The sequence below is a fragment of the Engraulis encrasicolus genome, chromosome 11, assembly GCF_034702125.1.
Source record: "Engraulis encrasicolus isolate BLACKSEA-1 chromosome 11, IST_EnEncr_1.0, whole genome shotgun sequence".
NCBI lineage: Eukaryota > Metazoa > Chordata > Actinopteri > Clupeiformes > Engraulidae > Engraulis > Engraulis encrasicolus.
The window spans coordinates 12,570,009-12,593,553 of NC_085867.1; the positions used below are offsets into that span (position 1 = coordinate 12,570,009).

Here is a 23,545-nt window from a genome sequence, read left to right on the forward strand (position 1 = left end):
CTGAGCATTCAGGCTCATCTTGGAGATTACTTTCTACTTCCTGGTCCTTAATGATTCTGGGAAAAATTCTGGGTGGGCCTTATGTACAATCGGCTTTGATGCGTAAGCCTAAAATGCCTTGTGTACCTGTACCCATGCCTGTATCTGTGCCTTTCATTTTGTGTGTGCTTAATCTCATTTAGATTTTTTTAGTTGCTGTTTTTTTTTGTCTTTATTAGTGAGGGAGATAGTGAAGAGTGGGACAGGAGACCAGTGGAAGCCAGAGTTTGGGGTAGGGTTGACCTAGCCTGGCTCTCACACAGACCCTTCGTGCTTCGTGCATCTTCGTTAAACTTCGTGAACAACCATCGTGAGAGCCAGGTTAGGGTTGACCCAGATCGGACTAGAGTAGAGCAGAGTAGAGTATAGGAGGCAAACCTCGCTCCCTTTGAGCATGAAGATTGACGGACGAAAGACCATTCATTAACGGGTGCCTTAGCATGCTGTGCCACAACACCCCTGAATCAGCTCTCTCTCTCTCTCTCTCTCTCTCTCTCTCTCTCTCTCTCTCTCTCTCTCTCTCTCTCTCTCTCTCTCTCTCTCTGTCTGTCTGTCTGTCTGTCTGTCTGTCTGTCTGTCTGTCTGTCTGTCTGTCTCTCTCACACACACACACACACACACACACACACACACACACACACACACACACACACACACACACACACACACACACACACACACACACACACACACACACACACACACACACACACACACACGCACACACACACACACACACACTCAAATACTATAAGCCTAGCGTATTTGCTTTGAAACAAATAATAATTAAGTCAGTTGTCACTGATGAGACGAGGAAGTCAACAGGTTCAACAGTGAATGGAGGCCTAAGGTGTCTGTGTCCACCTTTTTGGTTGACAATTCTGCCATCTGGTGGTGAAAACATGGCACAAACAGTGGTCCCCTACCCTTACCAGATGTGTTATTCTTCTTCAGTGTAGTGTGCAAAACAAGAACGCAGTAACTCGAAAATGGTCAAAATTGAGATTAGATCGGAAATGGGCTTTAAACTACCTCATTTGTCTTGTGTCAAAATACTGTGGTCCAACATCGTCCCGTTTTAGAGAAAAATCATGTTGAGAGTGCAAAAATTATGTTACGTCGTACAAAACAAAAACGCAGTTAGTAAGTCGGTGAGTTACTGCTGCACTTTCCAATGGAAATGGTTTGGGAGTAGACAGTAATGGGCTACTAGCCAAGAACGCAGTAACTCCTGCAGTAACTCCATTTTGTGGCAGTAATACCAGCCAAGAACGCAGTAACTCTGTTTTGTGTGGCAGAAAGACTCATAAATGTTGTTTTTTTTCAGGGGGGTTTTGTGTGCATTTAATTTCTGTCCTAAAAAAGTATTACAAGGAAGTGTCACCACCACTTTACTGACAACACAGTTGTCGGGCCATATAGCAAACTTTGAAGCTTTTTTCTCAGTTTGCCAAAATCTGAGTTACTGCATTCTTGTTTTGTAGGGCAGTATTGCTAGAGTTACTTCATTGATCCCAGAGGGAAGTTAAGGTGCCAAGCAGGCAGCCTACACATAACATTACAAGGCAGATCAAAGTCAAGCATGCCCAACTGAGAAACTCCAACTCCTGCTGTCATTGTGACACAGCACTCCAATGTACACCGCATAGTACTCATGGAGGAGGATGGGGCAGAGCACATGTTAATTACTCCCCCCCATCAACCTGGTGGGTCGGGAGTCGAACCGGCAACCCTAAGGCTACAAGTCTGACGCCCTAACCGCTTACCAATGACTGCCCTTTGCACACTTATTAGGCCTAGGCCTACACATACAGACCAGGGCTTTACACTGGCACCTGCCAACCGGTAATGTAGTAATAATTACAGTGTCACTAGCCAATTTGTCTGGCCGCTTATTCCTTGGTATCACACACGCATCATAGTAGCTTGTAGTCTGTTGTTTGCCCCTTGTGTATCAATTGCTTATATTTAAGTTCAAGAAAAAGCCCAGTAACTCAAAGTTTCTATACTCCCTTGTAGAAAGCTTTACACTTATCTTGCTTTAGCACCTCATCTTCTGAGGTAAGACGTACACTATCATGATAAAGAAAACAAAAACGGTTTAAAATGTGTGGCTTGTGGAATACCTGAATGGCTAGTGACTCAGGGAAACTACTAGCCACAGTGGCTGGTGGGTGAAAAAGTTAATGTCAAGCCCTGATACAGACATCAAGACCGATCATAGGCCTGCATGTTGCACATCAGCTCTTCATACATACAAGCATTAATTAAGCTAGCTTGGGGAAGGAGGAAATAGAGTTAGGCATATAGGCCTATCCTGGGTATGCTATTACAATGAAGTGTAGGCTGGTGAACTGTTATATGGGGCAGAATAATATTGTCTAAAGAGGCATAAGGTGATCTGTTCTTATTCCTTGTAGACGGGCCCACACTGTGTGGTAGCTGACTATAGGCCAACATGTAGGTCAGATGGAATCAAATTGACAAATGATTTTATTTTCAATACAAGAAATTCCATTTTCATTCAGTAATATCCAGGTTCACTACAGACCTTGATCCTTGGCGTGAACTGATACATATTTTTTTTTGCTATCTGGGGCTGAATCCCTGAATCTCTGAAAGGATAGTGCAAATCAAACTACATTCTTTTGCAAATCCCATTAATGCAAAAGAAAATTGCTTTCTGTGTAGGCTACACTGGACAATTATAAAGACGTTAGTAAATAACATTACCCTATCTTCGAAAATGAGTTTCACCCCCAAATGTGTTCACAACGAATTGAACAACATTGGAGGTGCTGCGTCAGCTCTCGCTCTCTCCCTCTCGAGGAAAAACCTGGCAACCCCAGCAAGGGGGTGTGTTTGTTTACACTTCTTATTACGCGCCATGCGAGGCGGCCGCGTGATGACGTACTCGAGGCAAAATCCGGTGGAACTCGGAAGGGAGGCAGCTGTCGTGGATTTGAAATCGCCCCTTTAACATGCTTATACAGGTGAGATATCGGCGAAATTTACTAAGTTGCGATTAAAACGTTAAAACCGACACCAGTGGAGATGCAAAGATCACATTGACGCGTTTGGTTGCAAAAACAGACCGGGCGCGCCTTCACTGCTAGGCGGTGCAATGCTAGTTTGCAGGCTAGCTATTTTTGCTCTTATTTGGTGGAAATGTGTCTTTGGGGATCTCTGTATTTAACAAGTTGGTGTTTTCTTTCAAATTAAATCTCCCTCGTCTCCAGATGCAAAGGATGTCTTAGCGCTTTAAAAATATATAATCGATCCAGTTGAAGGAAATGCTATGTGCATAAAGATATGTCATGCATGAATGCGTTGCTTGTTTTCACACCTATTGTTTCCTTTGAACGAGGAATATAAGATGACCATTTTCACATTTTGAACATTTATGTAAATGCAATGCATGTCTAAATCAATATAAAAACACCAGCGTTGTGAAAAGAGATACTTGATCACATACATTAGGCTGATATGTCAGTTTCTATTGGTCGGCCTGTACATGAGGCCCAGAAAAATGAAACCATTTACTAAACTTTAATTTTGTTATATGCACACACAGCAACACATTCGTTATGACATAGTGTTCATTGTATGAACTCCTTTTTGCACATTATATTCTTCAGATGCACCCCATGGTCCTCTCTCACTTTAAATTTACTTTTAATGTTAATGAGAAATGTGATTAGCCTACACACATTTCATTCGTCATGTGCATAGAAATATAATGAAAGTGTTATGCCGATTGCCTACCTGTATTGTGTTGTTGCCCTTGTGTGCATGGTAAGAGTTTCTTTATGCATATCATATTTTCTCTTCATACTGAATGCACCTATTGGGTCCCCAGATTCATCTTGTATTTTTGTCATAGGCCTATTGATGAGAGCTGTGAGTGTGCCTTGTCTGTATTTTATTGTGCTGCAGACCTTGTGAAAGTCTTACCAGCCATGGAGTCGGACACGAATGCTTTCCGCGTGGACTTCCCCGATTTCTCCTGCTCGCTCCTGCACAAGCTGAACCAGCAGCGGCAGCGCGGGCAGCTGTGTGACCTCATCGTCAGCATCGGGGGACACCAGTTCCGGGCACACCGCGCTGTGCTGGCCGCCAGCTCGCCCTACTTCTGTGACCAGGTCAGAGTCTCCCACCCACACCCACCCCACCCCACCCCACCCCAGCCCAGCCCAGCCCAGCACTTCACAAGCAGCCACCTTGGCCAGCAGTGATGAGTAAACTGAATCCAGTGGCGGAACAATTGCACACAAGGCCTCAGGGCAAAACACTGATAAGGCCCTCCGTACATCCTGCCAAGGTCATAATAGGGCCCCCATCACTAATACCACCTGCTCGCCCCTCATAGTTCTGCCCCCTACTCGATTTATTAGTTGCGGTACTACAATCCAGTCCCCCACCCTTCCACCACAAGTACTTTACAGTGAAGCAGCCACCCTGACCAGCAGATAATAACATTGAAGTGGCTTTTTTGATGCGCATGAACAGCGTGACGTGTGCCATGTGCGTTACGCCCTTTTTTGGGCGAAAACATTGTGGAGAAAGCCAATGCAAGTCAATTGGTGGTGTTGGGAAAGAATAAACGAAAGACAAGGACCTGTAGACTAGCGTTGTTCACGCTCAACATGCCGAAAACGTGTTGTGTTGCCGGCTGTTCAAATAATAAAGCCAAACAGCCGTGGCTGAAGCATGGACTGTGTTCATTTAGGCTAGCCGATGTAGCATGTAAGTTAATGAGACATTCGTTCTGTTTCCCCCAAAAAGGGGCGTAACGCACATTCACGAGCAAAGTACCCGGATGGCCGTTCATGCGTATTGGACTCACTTGCTACTTTGGCAGGTAGCTTATTATTATGTAGCCCATTTTCTGTAGAGGGTGTTGCATAGGAACTCTTCAAATTTTGAGCACTGTTGACCTAGCCAGGCCGTTCCCTCCTAGTGACGCAACGCCTTCAGCGTTGCCACTAGTCAGGTCAAGAGCAATTTAAGTATTTTCTGAGCTCCCGATAAAAAATCGGGAACTCCTCTCAATTTGTCGGGAAGCAAACAACCATTAGCAAAGCAAGGGAGGCAGGGGTCAACCATGCTGTTTGGGAAAAGTTAATTGTTATGCTCTTGGTCAGACTAAGTCTCGAAGAGATTGGATAGTTGATGCTAATCAGGCTCCTGTTGCCCCACTGCAGGTGCTTCTGAAGAACAGTGCTCGTGTGGTGCTGCCCGAGGTCATGAACCCCTGGGTGTTCGAGGGCCTCCTACTGTCCTGCTACACTGGCTCCCTCAGCCTGCCCGCCTGCGAGGTGAGGCCACATGGTTTACTTACTTACTTTATTTTTCAGGACATTGCAGATTAATAAACATACATAGTGTACATGTAAATGTGCCAGTTTATTGCAATTAAAAGCACAGGCATACACTTTTACACTTTTATACAAAAACACTGTTAGTAAAAGAAAGAAAGAAAAGGTACACATACAAAGGAAATGCACATGTTAATAAAAAGAAAGAAGCTTTAAAATTAAGCTGTGTTTAGGCCAATACAGCCGCATGTTAACATTTAACATAGTTCTCCTTTAATATGTCTGTTTATGGCTACTGTAATGGTTAGGAATAAATGTTCAGGGTCTCCGCGGATCCTTAAAAAGTCTTAAAAAGTCTTACTTTTAATATTTGTTTTTTAAGGTCTTATAAAGCATTATATTTCACCAATTTTTGGAAGTGCGGTATTATATTTACGTGGGAGGTCTTATATTTCCCCTGGGTAGCTTGAGTGTAAGAAAAAGGTCTATTTTTTTGACGCTATAAACCTTATTTAACCGGCATACGTCCCTTATCAAGATGCGGAAAAGTAGATGAAACTGATCTGTTTGTGGCGCAGCGCAGCCCGCTGGCCACACAGCGGGGGGCAGCGGCAGACCTGTGGGCGCAGCCAGAGCCGTCTAGCCTACTTGCATGTTCTATTAGAAACAGTCGAAAAAGTGGTCGAAAAAATATGAACGTGAATCGAGATGGGTAGATAGATGCACGTTCAGTGTAATGTGGCTTGAGGACAAGAAATAAAACGGTTAGGTGCTATCCAAAGCAACCTCGGAATATGAAGCTTGATGTTAACTGTGTCGGGAGGACGCATAGCCTAATCAGTCGTTGAGTGTAAGTTTTAAATCTTGTCTATCGTAAGCATGTTAGCCATGCCCTCGCGTTTGGGTAGAAGCGTTTGCTAAATGTAAAGGGTTCATTTCATAAAGTCCATTATGACCGTATTCGAAAATAAATGTTCCTTCACCTACACTTTCAAAATCGCCTCTAGATACGTGACAGGCTATTTGAGGCCTCTGTCAAATGCAAAATGATTTCGTTAACATGATGGCAGCATGAGGAAGTGAGCGCGAGGCAATACGAAATCGGATGAGTAACAGAATATGTACGAAGCCAATGATCTGGCGAGGTGCGTAATGTCCAAATCGGTAACCAGATGGGCAACGGTAAACGCGCTAAATGCTGGACATGCTGGAAATCGCTTCCAAGTTGTGCGCTGTTTGTTGAGAACAACAAACTACAGACAGGCTGCTCAAATTAGAACGCTTGCTTCTGCTACCCGTCTCTGATAAAGCGAGCTGGAGGAGGAGAAACGGCACTCAGAGTAGTCGTACATTTAACCCTTTTGACACCAGGTGTCATCTCTCTTAATAGCAAAGTGCATTGAACTATCTATCCATCAGAAATGATGAATTGTTGAGCCATTTTTAATGTGTACATTTAAAGGCATTTGATGAACATTCATCTGAGTTTTCCATAGGCCGTCAAAACATGCGTGGGACCCTGCCAGTTGTCAGTTAACTGACCATATGCATGCATGGTGTCTGTAGGCCTACAGATCAGTTACACCTGGCTACTGCTTACACTGTGTTTACCCTAGGCTACACTATAAAAGCACAGTAGTCATATAATATTGTTTATTATATATAATTATGTACTAGGCCTACATTTCATTATAGCAATGCAAACTAATAACATTAGCAATATTGCAATGCCTCACCCCGAGCGGTGGTCTTATATTTTATCATCAGAGGTCTTATATTTGTCTTAAAAAGTCTTATATTTGGTGATCCAAAATGTGCAGAAACCCTGAATGTTACTTTTTGCACTACAATGCCACATGCTGCCTTCACAGGATAGGTGTTAGCTGACTTTCTCTCACACGTTCACTCGCACACACAACACCCCAAGACAAGCACACGTCACTTTACACAGCGTGAAATGTCAGTTCGATTCCTACGTGTATGTACTGTATGTGTAGCATTGTCATGTGACACAATTGACAATAAAGCTAGCTAACTTTTATTTTGACGTTTGCCATTGGAGGTGGTGGCCTTCCTGACTGCGGCCAGCTTCCTGCAGATGTGGCACGTGGTGGACAAGTGCACCGAGCTGCTGGAGAGCAACCCTGCCGCTGCCGCCGCCTCCTCCTCCTCCTCGCGGCCCTCTCTCAAGGCCCTCGCCTCGGCCGCCAGGCGCGGCAGCAGTGGCAGCCATCACCTCTCTCCAGACCGAGGGAGTCACCACGGCGACAGGGGAGGAGAGGAGTCGTGCTCCGACGGCGGAGCGGGAGGCAGCAGCGAGGGCTTCGGCAAGATGGCCGGCGTCGGCGGAGGAGACTTTGATCAGCTCCTGGAGGAGGGGGGCTTCTCTCCGCAGGGCCTGGAGCTGGGCGCTCCCTCTAGTGGTGAGGGCTGCTCACCGCCACCCAACGGCCAGAACGGCGGCGGTGGCAGCAACGAGGAACACGATGACGATGAGGATGATGATATCGATGACGATGAGGACGGGCGTCCCAAGGCCAAGTACGTGCCGCCGAGCATCATGGGACACAGGAAGTGGAGCCAGGTGAAGACGGAGCGGCCGGGCCGCGAGGACTGCACCAGCGGCACCCTGTTCATAAACGAGATGGGCAGCACAGACAGCTCGGAGTCGTACCACCGCCAACTCCAGCACCAGCAGGGCTTCTGCGGCGACGACAGCCTGGACGACAAGCTGGCCAACCAGCTGGACGACGGCCTCGACTGCGACCCCGCCTTCGACGACCCGCTGGACTTCTACGGCAGCTCCATGGACCGATACAGCAGCGACCAGGCCGGCCACCTCGACTTCGGAAGAGGCGGCGAGGACGACGAAGACGGGATGGACGCCGACGTCCACGGCCCGGATGACGTGACCAACTTGGGCCCGGGCTACAAGCTGTACCAGTGCAAGTGCGGCAAGAGCTTCACGCACAAGAGCCAGCGCGATCGCCACATGAGCATGCACCTGGGCCTGCGGCCGTACGGCTGCGCCGTCTGCGGCAAGAGCTTCAAGATGAAGCACCACCTGGTGGGCCACATGAAGATCCACACGGGCATCAAGCCCTACGAGTGCAGCATGTGCTCCAAGCGCTTCATGTGGCGCGACAGCTTCAACCGCCACACCGCCTCCTGCAGGCGGATACAGGGAAAGCGGGCAGCGTCCGCCAACAATGCCGCCGCCGCTGCTGCTGCTGCCGCGGCTACAGCAGCCACGACCTCGACCACGACCACTGCCACTGCCGAGCAGAGCGTTTGCTGAGTCCAGGTCAGCCAAGTCGAGCCACACATCTCAGGCCAAACCAGGAGGATGATGCTATCCACCTTATTATCCATCAGTTATATGGGTGCCGCGATGCTAGCGCTGGAGCTCTCTTTGGATTTCCGGTTGTGCAATGGAGTCCATAGACTTGAATGATGACCCCTAACAGTAACCAGCAGACCAGAAATTCTGGTAGACTACGAAATTATGTGAAATGGGCGGGACTTAATAAGGTGGATAGACTCAAGAAGGTCTACAGACCTACATTGCGTGAAAGCCCTCCAAAAACCTAACTGGTTTCCCACTGATGGCCCAACCAATGGATCAACCGAAATGGCAGTGCATACAGTGGAGTTGCTGCAAGCGACCCTTCAGTATAAAATACTACACAGCAGTTGGCAGTTCAAAAGGTTTTCCACCCAACTGAGGGAGTTAAGTGGCCTCCACTTAAGGTCTCAAGCATTTTCTTGTGTTGGCATATGTCTAGCCACGTTCTCTGGACCAAACGGGGTGGGGTGGTGTGGGGGCTGTGCATCTCTTTGTGGGGCTGGGTTTGGGTTTCAGCAAAGATTCAGGGATAAGTGAGTAACTGTTGTTCAGGACTTTCTGAAGTTTGGTGCCATTCACAGCAGGACCTCAAAGGTGTTTATCTGTGTCTATTTGAATTGTGAACTGTCCTCTCTCTCTCTCTCTCTCTCTCTCTCTCTCTCTGTCTCTCTCTCTCCCTCTACTCTTCTCTGTTTTATTTTTTTCAATGTTTTGAGGGCTGACAACAATGTCAAATGCCATTTCAGGTTTCGTTTTTAACTGACTCATTGAGTATTTCCTGACTATCAAACTAGGTAGGTGCTGGCAACACGAAAAATGCGCTTTGGAATATTCTGGGAAACAAAGTGGACAGCTCATGTGCCTCAGTTAAGGAATTATTGAAAAAAATGTGAAAAGGGTTAGTATTTATTGTCATTTTAATGGCAAGAGCACCAAGTGTGTTCATGATCATATAGCATTTTTAACTTTGCACCGATTTGCTAACCAATAGCAAATGGAATTTATTTTCCTGGTTTTACCTTCTCCTGGTACGTCCGTACCTTTTTACCACTTTTAAAAATAAGCTGTCCCTTTTTCAAACTTCGATGCCATTACCGTCTCAAGTTCTATACCTCAGTTTGTGTGAGCCAGCAAACAGGGTACTACTACTAGTACTGTACTACTACTACTACTTAGTACTGTACAGAAACAGTCAAAGCACTTCACCCCCTGGAATCTAAGGAAGAGAGCAGAAAGAAAGATTTCATTTTTTGTTACAGTGATGGGTAACTACGCCACCAAAACTGCAATCTAGAATGTCATACTTGCTCCAAACGATAACTAGATCTGCTGATTAAATTCAGCTGACTTCTCTCAAGTCAGTTTGTAGTAGTAAAACATGAGCAATCAGAGATGACAACTTGGGCCACCTGGCCAATGCTAGATACACTGGATGTGTGTTTGGTGCCTCCTGCAGGTAACCCACACACACTGCGGGTATACAAATACACAGGTAGACAGACCAATAGAAGGGTTATTGCAATACCTGGCCAACCCCCTCCCGGGGGGTCAGGTAATTATCTGCATTGCCTACACTTGTCCTGTTTTCAGGTCAGCCATAACGGTGACTGTTCCCACACCAATTGCGTTCGGAACTAAAATGCTTACCTGCGAACCACTTGCGTTCATACTGGGCTCTGTACTTTTCCGCATCTTACCCGGATGAACTTGCTGACTCTATGTTGTTGTCACGGTTCAGAGAGAAAACCAAGTATTTTTGGGTTCATATCGTGAACCAACTGTCCACTTCCAGAATGCTCAGATTTTCAGTGTGAACGCATTCGCTGGTTTGAGATAAAGTCCAGGAAAGCGCACAGACATGATTCGTAGTGGCCCGCCTGAACATGCTATCTAAGAATCAAGGGAGTTGAAATGTGTTTTTCCAGGTTATAGTTTTGAAGCTCTGACTCCAGATGGCCCATCAATGGTATGCTATAGGATCTAGTGCTCTGAATCACTTACTCAGAGGGATTCTGAATGATCAGCTGTTAGTGGCTGTTAACATGTGATGAACAAACAAACAGACAAACAAGAGAAACCTCATTTACAATGAAACCTCATAAGTTGCATTTCGGACGTGTTCATGTACAGATTTCTGCTGATGTGCAGTGTAAAAAAGTGTAATACAAAGGAAAATGTATTTATGTAGAGTTAGTGCTTAGAGAATCGGATCAGATATTAAAAAATAATGGGTAGTTTGTGTACGTGTGGGCTGGGTTCTCTTACAAAAGGTCACTGTTCTATGGATAGCTTTTATAAAATTGGTATTTCTACTGTCTTTTCTCTTCTTTTTACAAAAAAATTATATACTTTCTGTGTTTGCCTCTTGATATTTTCTTTCTCAAATTATGATTGAATGAACTGATTCCTGCACTTGTTGATATAGAATTATGAACTTTTTATCTGAACACATGATCAGTGCCAATGAGCTTGGAATACACTGTCAATGCCCATCTAGCCAACTTTTCACATAATGATCATGTCTTTCTTATTTCAGTTCAGATTAATTTATTAATGGTGAAAAAATGGGATTTTATTCTGTAAACTGAATCATGACAATATTTTTTTTGCCTTGTTACAGGTCACAGTAATTTCTTTGTCAAGTGAAGGACAATCAGTCTATTTTGTTGGTTTAAGGTTATTTCACAAACTAATTTTCCTGTCTGTGTGGATGAAATCCTTGGGGGAAAGAATACACTGAGTTACAGAACAGAAGACAAAGGTAGTCAGTGCTTCGTGGTCTTCAAAAACCCTCAGTGTTTAAATTTGATGTAACTATTTACACTGTAGATAACATTGTGTGTCACAATTTAGTTTGCCAAGTCATTACAATATTTTATGATGTTTAATTCTGACGTGTTTATTTTCCCCTTTTATATATTGCCTATACTGCCTACCTGAGCAGTACAAGAAATGATGGTACCAATCTATTTTGGGGTTCGCATGGTCGATGGTAATACATGGGGTCGTGGTGGTCTGTATAATTGACTTCTAAAACACGTGTTCAGCAAGCCCTACTAGGAATTTATTACGATTATAGAACAATATGTCACACATATTACAATAATGAAGTCCTTGCAGGAATTGAACTAGAAATGTGAATACACGTAACAACTCACTGATTTTTGCTTAGCGCATGTCTTATAAGTCACTTATACTGACCGTTAGGCATGTACAGTATTAGTGGTTAACATGAGAACCCTTAAAGTGTTACCAAAATTATTTTCATCTTCTTGTCCAATTTTTGTTAGTCAAAATTGACCAATTGAAATCAGGGAACCCGTAGTAAAACTATTTTTGTCTAATCCATCATAAGTTATTTGGGATGTATTTACCACCAAACGACAACTACCTCAAGAGGATATCACCATTTAGATTCTTGTCTTAATTTTATAGTCCTTCTTTTTTTTTTTTTTTTTAAATTACCCAATGCGTTAACAGATTATGATTTTTTTTCTTCTTATAGAAGAATACAAAACTTTTGTACAGGCGGGTTCAGCAATAAATATTGTCATTTTGTTTGAAAAGGTGTTTGTGTTTGCTTCAAGGCAATAAAAATGTCAACCTTTGATTATTGATATGTTGGTAAATTAATATTAAAGTGGAATGTCAGTCCTTAGAAATTAATTAACATTATATAGCTTGACAAAAGGATAAAACAGTGCGGTTTTAAATGTTTATAAAGAACTTGCCTCAATGACGGCATTGGGTTTGAAACCACAGATTTGCTGACAACACTGGCCTGTTAATGTGATTCATTGTGTATGTTAGTGGCCACACTTCACTGAATAAACTCTTTTCCAGTAATATTCTAGTAATTTCACAGGCCACAAAGGGTGGGGGGAGTAATTAACCAGTGCTCTCCCCCATCCTCCTCCATGACTAAGGTACCCTGAGCATGGTACCATCCCCCCCACTGCTCCCTAGGGGCGCCAGTGAGGGCTGCCCCCTTGCACAGGTGAGGCATAAATGCAATTTCGTTGTGTGCAGTGTTCACTTGTGTGCTGTGGAGTGCTGTGTCACAATGACAATGGGAGTTGGAGTTTCCCAAAGGGCTTTCACTTTCACTTTTCACAGTTAATCCAGTTGGATGTGGTTCATCCTTCTTGGTGGTATGCAGATATTACCTTGGATACCGTGGCTCTTGTCTTGATACATCACAAAGACTTGCTGTCTCGGTCAAAGAGACAACAGTTACACGCGCACCAAGAATTTCTCCTTTTTGAACTCAGATATGTCACCCTGTTGTGTGCATTGCAAAATTTTGAGAAAAACTGTGCTCTTACCCTAATTGAACCTTCACACTTCACTTAACTGGTGCAATGTGCAATTAATGAAGATTGGCCAACAGGCTGGTCCACTTGACTTGAACCATGAAACCGTCCACACTAAAATGACAGGTTTCTCAGTCATTTTGTCTAACATGGGTGTAGATTTGGGTAGGGACGGTCGTGACATCTCACGACCAATATTCAAGGGATATAAAATAGTCCCGACCAATTTTTGCCATATTAATTGAAAAAAAACCCCGAAATAACTGAACGAAAATCTACATTGATTAGTTTAATATTTCGATATACTATGCAGTGGTAGCATTCATTTTAAAAACATTTTAAATTAGCTAGTTAGTGAGCTATGATGACCCATGCCGCTATTGGCTGCAACAGGCGGCCATGCGGAAGCTGCAGTGGTCCATGCTGATGGTGCTGAAAAGTGAACGCATCTGTCTCGTAATGGAATTAAACTCAAAGGGCATAAGTGTTTCCTTCTGAATTTGACATTTATTATGAGCCTCAGAGATACCAAAAAAGAAAAGGACAACTGGCATAAGAAGTTATGCTTCCTCAACAGTAAGCCTACCGCCTAGGTAAGATAAGTGTTATCTTCCTACCCTGTCTTTTTCGAGTGCAAGTGTTAAGGGTCTCGTTGTAGCCACCAATAAATAAACATGGGAATGAATGAATGAGAAAGTCATGGGAAGATGCTGGAGAAGCGCCCGTTTGAATTAGTTGCTGTAGCCTGGTGGCGATCCACACACCTCACACAATGCATGCCATAGGCTAATTGCAAAACATTACGACTGTCAAACTACTCCATAACTACAGTCTAAATGCGATTTATGCTTGCTCATGTCGGTTGCCGCGTGCCGCGTGTTGTATAAAGTTTGGCAAAATGAATTAATTTCAAGTTGTAATTCCTCTGACATTCTAAGAATAAAAGTCAGGTTTTAGATATTTTCAGGCAAAAAGGGTTGTTTATTCTCCCAGGACAAAGGGGCTCTGTCTTGATGGAGCTTGACTGCTTTTACAGAAAGGAGCCCAAGAGTAGCCTAGCCTACGTCTTTAAAGGAACCGCTGCCCTTTTAAAGTCAGTGACAGATTCTCTCTCTCTCTCTCTCTCTCTCTCTCTCTCTCTCTCTCTCTCTCTCTCTCTCTCTCTCTCTCTCTCTCTCTCTCTCTCTACATTGCTATGTTGTCCAGGCCCATTAGAAATGCTTAGTCGTTGAAGCAATTTTGTTTAAATAAATGTTTAATAGAATTATCTGTGTTTAACATGTACCACTTACTGTAGGCTATAGCACTGTTCATTTTGGGAAAAGGATATGAGCCCTGGTCTAATGTGCCACCTGGTTTAAGAAACAGTCTTCCTTCCTTACTTATAGGCCTTAGTCATTATTTGGGTAGGGTGCATAGGCCTGAATGAGGCTAGATTAATTTCATAATACCAGTCAGATTAATCTAGATAAAGAATCAATCTATTTTTTTAATTATTTTTTTTTGAAGTTGTCCCTACCAAAGCTCAAGCCAAACCTACGCCCTTGTTGTCTAACCCCTGTATTCTCCAGTTTTGGGCAATTTAGGGTGGTGCAAAACTTAGTACACCCTAATGGAAGTCTCAGAGAATAGGTTCATTTTAGTAATTGAACAGGCATTACACAGGTTTCCATTCCATCAGACAATTGGCTATAAAACGGTGTTAGGTAGAGCAGCCCCCCTCTCCATTTCCTGCTGTCAGCAATTGCAACACATGGAAGCAAAAGGACAGAAGACCTGGCAAAGAAAAAACATTTGTTTTGCAGCAGAATGGTCGATGCTATTAGAAGACCATCGTGGCTTTACTCATCAGTCACACTGAAGCCTGTCTACATACTGTGGTCCAGAACTTTAGGACAGATCAACCCTCTCACAAATACGTCCTGGTGGTCCACAGACTTAAACACCTCGGCAGGAGCGTCTTTTGATGAGAATAACGTTGCTATACAAGTTTACTGTAGTTATCAAGGGATGTAGAAATCCAAACCGGGGTGATTATTCCCCATGACACAATGCCTATGCCACATTGAGGAGCAATGGTGTCTGTGGGTTCATCCATCAATGAAAGCTCTCCAAAAGCCACAAAACAGACTTGAGTTTGACAGGGCTAATTCTGACAAAAATGGAGGATACTGGGACTCTAAACTATTAAGTGATGTGCCCAACATTGAAAATACACTGTGCCTATGTAACAGAGGCCAACTGGCAGAGAGTGGCATGGTGCTGTGCCTCCCATACCCGGAGTGGGGCGTTGACTATTAGGTGGCGGGTTCAAGCCCTGAGTGGCACACTGCGCAGGAAACACCTCAGTTACACCTGCTGCAATGCAACATGGTAGGGGCACTGCCCGTATATTGAGTTACAGCCAGGAGTACTGCTAGTGATGGAGAGCTGTATTTCATCGATAGAATCATGGATACATACAGTAGATATCTTTACAAATAGCAAGGGTGTCACCATCACTCCATATCCTCATTATGGGCCATTGTGTTCTTTTACAACATGACAATGACCCTAAACACACACCTGTGACGACTACTGATTTGATTTTCTGCAGAAGGGAGATTGACTCAGTAATTAAGCGGGCTTGCAGAGCAAGGCCCAATTCTAGTAATCTCCAAGTACGTTTATTAAGCGGGCTTGCAGAGCAAGGCCCGATTCTAGTAATATCTAAGTAAAGTTTATGCTTGCTTGCTTGCTTGCTTGCTTGATTCTCTTGTGCAGGGCAGTAAAAATAGAAAATGGATTCGAGATAGAGACACTGTTCAAACACCAAAACGACCAGCTCGGCTTGGAGATAATCAGAGGTGGAACGTAACTAAGTATTTTTACTTCGTTACTGTACTTAAGTAGTTTTTTCTGGAATTTGTACTTACTTGAGTAAAAATAAAAATGCAGACTTTTACTTTTACTCAATTACATTTTTTGACAATTACTTGTACTTTCTACTCCTTACATTTCTAGGAGAAGACTTTGTTACTAGTTACATTTATCCTAGGTTTTCCTGTTGTGTTTCGTGGATATTTCAGTAGCCTCAGCTGCGGGCAGGGAGGCAGGACCAAGCCCCTCTTCCAAATTGACACCCAGACAGAAAATATACTTTTAAAAACATTAACAGGACTCCATAGTCATGTTCAAATAGAACCGAAAACCGTTGCAGACACTTTTTCCTATTGGATCAAGTAGGTAGACATGGAGAAAGACAGCCATTGCGTGAGTAGGCCTACTTGTACTTTTGTACTGAAAAGTACATTTAAAAGTTAGTACTTAGGACTTTTACTTAAGTACGTTTTTGGTAAACAACTTTTACTTTCACTTGAGTAATTTTTTCGCAGGGTACTTCTACTTTTACTTAAGTACACAACTTCAGTACTTCTTCCACCTCTGGAGATAATCTGTTCTGATATAGCATGTCCGTGTCTCTTGTCTTTTTTCCGTTTTTGGCGATTTTGTGCAAGTTTGGGTCCCCATTGAAAACAATGGCAGAACCTTCAGGAGACAGTGTTCCGCCACTCTACAGATCAGAGTGTAGGAGGCTTTTTCGTTCATAAAACATCAACACTTTCACCTAGAAGTTTAGTTGACGCGTTGAGCTCTATGAGATGTTTCCAAACCGTAAAAGTTTCATGTCCCAACTCCCATTACTTTTTAAATGGCAGGTGTGTAAAAACGGCAGGGCTGGCCCAATGGCTTTTCCCATTGGCTCTTGAAGTGCCTTTTTGAAGAGGTCAGCACATGTTCCACAAGAGGTCCATTTGTGACTGAACCATTTAACCTATAAACTTCATTCTAGACTGTTAGAAAGATCACATTCATGACTTCAATCTGCACAGGACATGTGCCAATTCTTTTTAGTTTTTTAACAACAGCAAGCTAAAGACCTAGAAACTGTTTTGGATTCTGCCCTCTGCCTTAGAGCACCATACTTAGGTGCCGTTTCCACGTAGCTGGATATTTTTATATGTGGATATTTTTTTCTCCTGCTTGTATTGGTTTTGCATTGGTTTTGGCCTTCCGTTTCCACGTAGCAGATATTTAAAAATCCAGGTGCAGAAGAAAAAAATAGCAGGAGAAAAAAATATCCTGTTTAGGGGTCTGAAACGCATTTGTTACAATGGAGGATTTTTTTATCCACATGTTGCGTTTCCATGTAGCAGGAGAAAAAAATACCCTGCTAAAAAAATATCCTGCTACGTGGAAACAGCACCTAACTGCCATACAGTCAATCAGAACAGGTGCAGCCAATATAGGGTTCCATCTCACTTTCTCTCAACATTCTATTCTTAACGAGCACCTGCAACTACAGTTCTAGAAGTCTATTGTTCAGCTCTTCAATGCAATGTGATATTGTCTTGCTGGAATGTATATGACAGCCAGCTGCTTGGCTCAATGGTGAAGGTGCTGGATTAGAGATATGGAGGTTGGAAGTTTGAATCCCACTTGGACCCGTGTTGATTTTCAAAATTATATCATATGCAGTGTTCCTTAGCCAACTTAAAATACCATGTATGTCATTTAGTATCAATGGCAAAGGTGCTGGATTACAGATATGGAGGTTGTGAGTTCGAATCCCACTCGGACCCATGTTGATTTTCAAAATTATATCATATGCGGTGTTCCTTAGCCAACTTAAAATACCATGAATGTCATTTAGTATCAATGTCAAAGGTGCTGGATTACAGATACGGAGGTTGTGAGTTCGAATCCCACTCGGACCCATGTTGATTTTCAAAATTATAGCATATGCAGTTTTCCTTAGCCAACTTAAAATACCATGTATGTCATTTAGTATATCTCCAAAACACGGAGCTACAACACTTTCAAGATGGATGAATCCAAGATGGCTAAATTGTTTGGCTCATAACTTCTGACTGGGTGGATGGATTTTTCCAACATTTCTTATAGCTTTGTTTTCTCAATAGTAGTTTGTTTTTAATTTGGGGATAGAGATATCAAAAATAAAACTGCTCATCTCTGCCCCAAAAGGCAAGCCCGCTTTTTTGTAGTTTTGTAGCGTGTACATTCGTTTCTTCACCACCACAGTTTCTCAAAAACTAAGTTAAAGTTATATTATTACCTTTCATTTTCTGTTGTAAGCTCAATAGGTGTGTGTGTGTGTGTGTGTGTGTGTGTGTGTGTGTGTGTGTGTGTGTGTGTGTGTGTGTGTGTGTGTGTGTGTGTGTGTGTGTGTGTGTGTGTTGTCTGTGTGTGTGTGTTTGTATATGTGTGGTATGCTAACATGTCCACAGTAATACCCTAAGGCAGGGGTGTCAAACTCAAATTCACAGAGGGCCAAAATCTAAATCTGGGACGAAGTCGTGGGCCGAACTCAACATTTTAGGCTATTTTAGAAATTGGACTAAAATTATGCGCACATATACTTCCCACTCAATGTTAAATTTCCCACACACTCTTTCCCATCATATATGGTAGTTCAAATGTCTCTGCACATCCTGTGACACACACCGAATTTCATGTTCAAGTCTTGTTACACTATACATTAATGGTGTATGTGGGCCAACTGCAATACACATTTGAAATTGTCTCGCGGGCCAAATAAAATGGCTCCGTACGGCAAGGGCCAGATTTGGCCCCCAGGCCTGAGTTTGACATCCCTGCCCTAAGGGCTCTGTAGTGGGAGGTACGGTCAGCTGAAGACACTGTTGGAGCTGTTCTCCTCCCCTCCCTCTCTGCATGGCTGTGGGCAGCAGTGGCCTCAGCCCTCGGGAGTGGGACTTCAGATCACAGATCAGGGGGTTAAAGGACCAGGGCCGCCGCTAGGCATAATCAGAGTGCGCAGAGTGCTTAGGGCCTCAACCACTTTGGCCCCAAAATTGGGCCCTCCTAAATTGAGATTGACCGAAAAATGAAAAATAAGATAAAAATTGCATTGCATTATAAAACATATATTTATCAGTTATCAAAAGGCCTGTCATTTTTCAGGCACACCGGAATTATAAATACTGGAATTATTATTATTATTATTATTTAATTATGAGGGGAGCCTCCTCCTGACTGGCTATGCTTAGGGCCTCCAAAACCTTAGCAGCGGCCTCACCCATCTCAGGAACTGTTTGCTCTGTTTGCTTAGTACAATCACAATCAGGTAGATGTCTTTGTGGTGCTGTCATGGCAAAAATTGAGGGTTATTTCTCCCCAGGCCTCATGAACTGTGTTATATCTGTGTTACAACATTGTGATGAATGGAGCTTGTCTTACTGAACAGGTGAAATAATTATATGACTTCCAATTCTTGCTGTGGAACCAATTGTTCCACATAGGTTTGGTAGTCTCATTTGACATGTTGTTGATGTTCACTCTTGGTGGGGGGAAATTAATTCTCCTGTCATATACAGTATATTTTACTGTAGACTGTGAGGTAGGCTACCTGCGTATGAAGTGCAAATTCGCCTGGGCCCGCGCGCTCATTGGCTTCTCCATTCTGAAGGCGGAGTCTAGGAGGCTGTGGAGCTAAGCAAATGATTAGGCAATGTAACTCTCTGTCAAATTCAAAGAGCATACCTGACACACTTCCTGTGCGTTTTTTTTGCATGTAAGATTTGTGCTATACCGAATCGTATTTTGTCCGTGCTAGTAGCGTTAATAGCCTATATATCTGGACACCAAGGGGCACATTACGCAGTATGCCCCTCTTTCAAAATGAAATAGGCTCTGAGGTAAATGTGACCGATTTCTTATTCCTGGAGTAGTCAAAATCGTTGGTCACGCCTCGTGGAAGGCTGGGTTACCATCGCGTTTGTCATGGTAAGCAAAATCTAACCTGTTTTCATGCTGGATGATCCTATTTTTGCTGTTTATGACGGGGGTAGTTGGTATACTTGACTGAACAACATGCCTGTCTCAAGTGCTTGCTTGCGTCACTTGTGAAGGGCTTGACACAGGGTAAACCCGAAAGTGTTACAATGCATCGCAGAAGGTGTACAGGCGAAATGAAACAGCCTACCCTACATACATATAGGCTACTATCACGTCCATACCTCTGCGTCAAAGTGTAGCCTGGATTTGGCCACCGCGTTGCCTATGTTACATCGTAAAGCTTAGTCCTGCTGGAAGAAAGCAAGGGAGCTGCAACATCGGCAATGCGACGTGAAAGGTTGTGATGGTCGCTATTGCATTTTGCTCTCCATATGGCTACATAAAATAGAACAACAACGCTGCCATTTCAGAGGCATCTATTCAGTAACGTGCGCAATTGCACGTTTTGGATTATTACACGGAGCTGGTGTCAGCACCTTCATCGGATATCGGTCCATCCTCTTGTGATAATTAGGGTATTTTCTTATAACCAAACCTGCTGTCTTTGGCTCTAAATTGGTCTCTGCCTCGCCCTTCTGCCCGATACTGGGATACAAAAACCCAGTCACGGCCCACATAAGATTGTATACACATGACACTGCCGTGCGCTGTGATGAACTTTTCAGTGTGACTTCCGGAAGTAGCTTATATGGCCTCGGTATCAGCCGCACACACTTGCCCGAGAACTGTGAACACACCCTGATTGATTATTTGTTTTGGCCAGGTGTGTGTATCTCCCTGTGTGTGGGTAGGCTATAGATATGACAGACACAGTAACCAATAGGCCTATCAATATAGCCTACTTTACATCTGTGGGATGTGTCATACTTGTATGGGCACACAATGTATAACACACCAATAACAATGTAGTGTGGGGCAGCCATCATGTTAGGTAGGTGGAATGTAGATAGGTTGCAGGTTCAATCCCCACCCTTAGCAATCCCTTCCTCCCTTCAATGCTGAATTACCCTTGAACAAGGCACCTATCCCCACACTGCTCCAGGGACTGTAACCAATACCCTGTAATATCTGTAAGTCGCTTTGGATAAAACAAGCGTCAGCTAAGTGCAATGAATGGCATGTCATGTAGGATGACATGGTGACTGACAGGCAGCATCATAATGATATTCTCAGTCAACATCTCTCTGTTTCACATGCCACATGGACAGTGGGTTGTGAGAGACTCCTGCGGCATCTGAAGCAAGAGCCTTTAACCACTCACATAATCCTCAGCATCTTTTGTCAGTAGCATGCTTGCTTGGCGAGATATTGTCTTCTGCGCTCAGGATGAGGCAGTGGCAGCCAGCACAGCGTGGGCAGATACATAGATGCATATCTGTACATCTAGCAGAGCGCGGAGAATTATCACCCAGAGAATTATCACCCAGAACTCAACATGGCAATGCATGTTCTGTTGTCTTTCTAATCTGGTGCATGCATTTTCTCTTGTGTCTCTGTGCTACTCAGCAGTGCATGCCATGCATTTTCTTTTGCTTTTCGTTGACTGTGTGAGGATAATTTATGACAATGCTTCACCTGGGTCAGGAACAGCTAATTGGGTATTGAGTGGATGCTGTGACCTCGTTCTGTCTGTGTGGTGGCATACAAAGTGTTCAAACTTTGAAACTGGAAGTGGGTTTGGTTTTGCACAAGAAGAATTTGCCAAATGAAACCGAACTGTTGATGTTGTGAATCATAGTTTGTTATCTTGGTGATGAGTCACAGCGACACACGGTTATGTTAGCAGTCAGTTTTGAAATATCACACAGTACACACAAGCTGACTCCAGTCAAGAAGTAATACCACATCTATTTCCTTAAATCCAAGGGGAAAGATCTATTTCCATGTATAGCCTTTGGTAATTATACAGTACCTACTAAGTGTCATTGTTTTTCAGATGTAACATTCTCTCATCATGCTGAAGAATACAGCATTAATTTTTTGCCTATTAGGAGAAATAATGTAATGCATACGGTACTTAATCAGTCATTACATTGTATTGGCATTTATAAAATGTGGCAAGGAACAAACTCAAAACACAGAGTGCTGTGGAATCCCAGTCTTGCTCTCATTCACCCCGAGGGCAGATTTCCTCACGCATTCCTGACGACAGATACTATAAGTAACCGGAACTGTTTTGGGTTACTACGAGTTTGGTCACTTCCGACAGAGCTACAAATGCTTTGCATGCATGCACATTGCAATGCACTGCACACACCTGAAACCGAGAGGCTTGCCTGGCTTACCCTACTCTAAATTCTTTCGCTGCAGTGGCTAATGCTGAGAGCGGGACTTGAGGGTTTGTGAACCTGGCTTTCATATACCGCCACGACAACTGTGTCACTGACACTCTGGCGCTGACACAGCAGGTGATTGAGAGTCCAGATATGCTGATGATTGAGACACACCCACATACTTTGTAGTGACAGGGCGGTGGCCAAGTCTCTGACACGGGGAGAGAGGAGGGGGTAGTTTCCTGAAGAGCCGGGGCCAAAGTTTTACATTCAGTGACACTACAAATAAATAGGCTAATGTGTATGGCATTTCAACAAGTCATGTTTAATGGCCGCAAAACAAAATGGGGACAAAGTGGGTTCGCGAGTTCTTTACCTACACCATTACCGCAAACATTTACCTGAGCTCTCTCTCTGTCTCTCTCTCTCTTTCTCTGTCTCTGTCTCTGTCTCTGTCTCGGTCTCTGTCTCTCTCTCTCTCTCTCTCTCTCTCTCTCTCTCTCTCTCTCTCTCTCTCTGTCTCACACACACGCACACACACATACACACACACGCGCACACGCACACAAGGAGGGACAGTCAGTCTCTAAGAAAAAAAGGGATACAAGGCCCTTCTGGCCACACTAATGTAGTGATGAAGTGACGTTCAGCTGAACACCAAGGCTGCAGAATTTGCGGCAGTTTCACTTAAGCAGTTTGACAAGCATCTTGAACGCAACTCATAAAACTCCCTCTTTGTTAACCACACAGAGAAAAAAGATGTTGAAGAATGTGTTGAGAGATAAATTTGTTTTCTTAAAAAAACACACCAAAATAACTCTTTTAAAAGCCTTTGTTTCACTTGGCTTGGCTTGCAGACCTCAGAGGACCTGATACTAGGCTCTTATGATAGATCATCTGTCAGTGCAGCTTCCCTAGGGGGGAATGGGTATACACCTCTCTCTCCCTCTCTCTCTTCTCTCGGCTGTTGTTACCTCTCAAAACTAATCATGTGCCAGCTTTAACAGCGCTGACTCTGTGTGTGTGTGTGTGTGTGTGTGTGTGTGTGTGTGTGTGTGTGTGTGTGTGTGTGTGTGTGTGTGTGTGTGTGTGTGTGTGTGTATGTGTGCGTGCGTGCGCCTGTGTGTGTGTGCGCCTGTGTGTGTATGCATGCTTGCCTCTGTGTGTGCGTGTGTGTAAATCAAGCCTTAAGCAGTGTAACTTTTTGTCGTTGAGAGATCTCTATCTGCAGCGGGGAAGTTTTTCTTTTACCTCATGCTACCCCCCTGATCAGGTGAAGCACACATCACGTCACACAGCAACTGCAGTGTTAATTCAACCCTTAGAGAGGTGGTCCAATACAATTCGTTGCTAAATTGGACTCTCTCAGTGTTTGAGTTAGGACTGCACAATGTAGCTGACTGTGTGGGCTTGCTGAGGACCATATAAATCTGAATGTTA

The 23,545-nt window shown here is 43.8% G+C and overlaps 3 protein-coding genes across 6 annotated transcripts in view; all 3 read left to right on the forward strand.

The window, feature by feature from the left end:
- Positions 1–23,545, forward strand: part of setx (senataxin) — a 1,003,984-nt gene that overhangs the window by 126,368 nt on the left and 854,071 nt on the right. The window lies entirely within an intron of this gene.
- On the forward strand, positions 2,947–9,149 carry zbtb43 (zinc finger and BTB domain containing 43). Its single transcript, XM_063211186.1, has 4 exons — positions 2,947–3,032; positions 3,976–4,181; positions 5,244–5,357; positions 7,420–9,149. Exons 2-4 carry the CDS (start codon positions 3,999–4,001, stop codon positions 8,653–8,655), a joined length of 1,533 nt encoding a protein of 510 aa, XP_063067256.1. The 5' UTR covers positions 2,947–3,032; positions 3,976–3,998; the 3' UTR covers positions 8,656–9,149.
- The window catches only part of LOC134457895 (ras-specific guanine nucleotide-releasing factor RalGPS1-like), a 143,613-nt gene continuing 139,636 nt past the window's right edge, over positions 19,569–23,545 (forward strand). For all 4 annotated transcript variants that reach the window (XM_063209902.1, XM_063209904.1, XM_063209903.1 and 1 more), the window contains exon 1: positions 19,569–19,820. The gene's annotated coding sequence lies outside the window, so the exon portion shown is untranslated. The remainder of the gene's footprint in view (positions 19,821–23,545) is intronic.

Coding starts and splice junctions, on each gene's coding strand:
- zbtb43 (XM_063211186.1), top strand. CDS start 3,999: ATGGAGTCGGACACGAATGCTTTCCGCGTGGACTTCCCCGATTTCTCC. Junction 4,182..5,243: donor CGCCCTACTTCTGTGACCAG/GTCAGAGTCTCC, acceptor GCCCCACTGCAG/GTGCTTCTGAAGAACAGTGC. Junction 5,358..7,419: donor TCAGCCTGCCCGCCTGCGAG/GTGAGGCCACAT, acceptor TTGCCATTGGAG/GTGGTGGCCTTCCTGACTGC.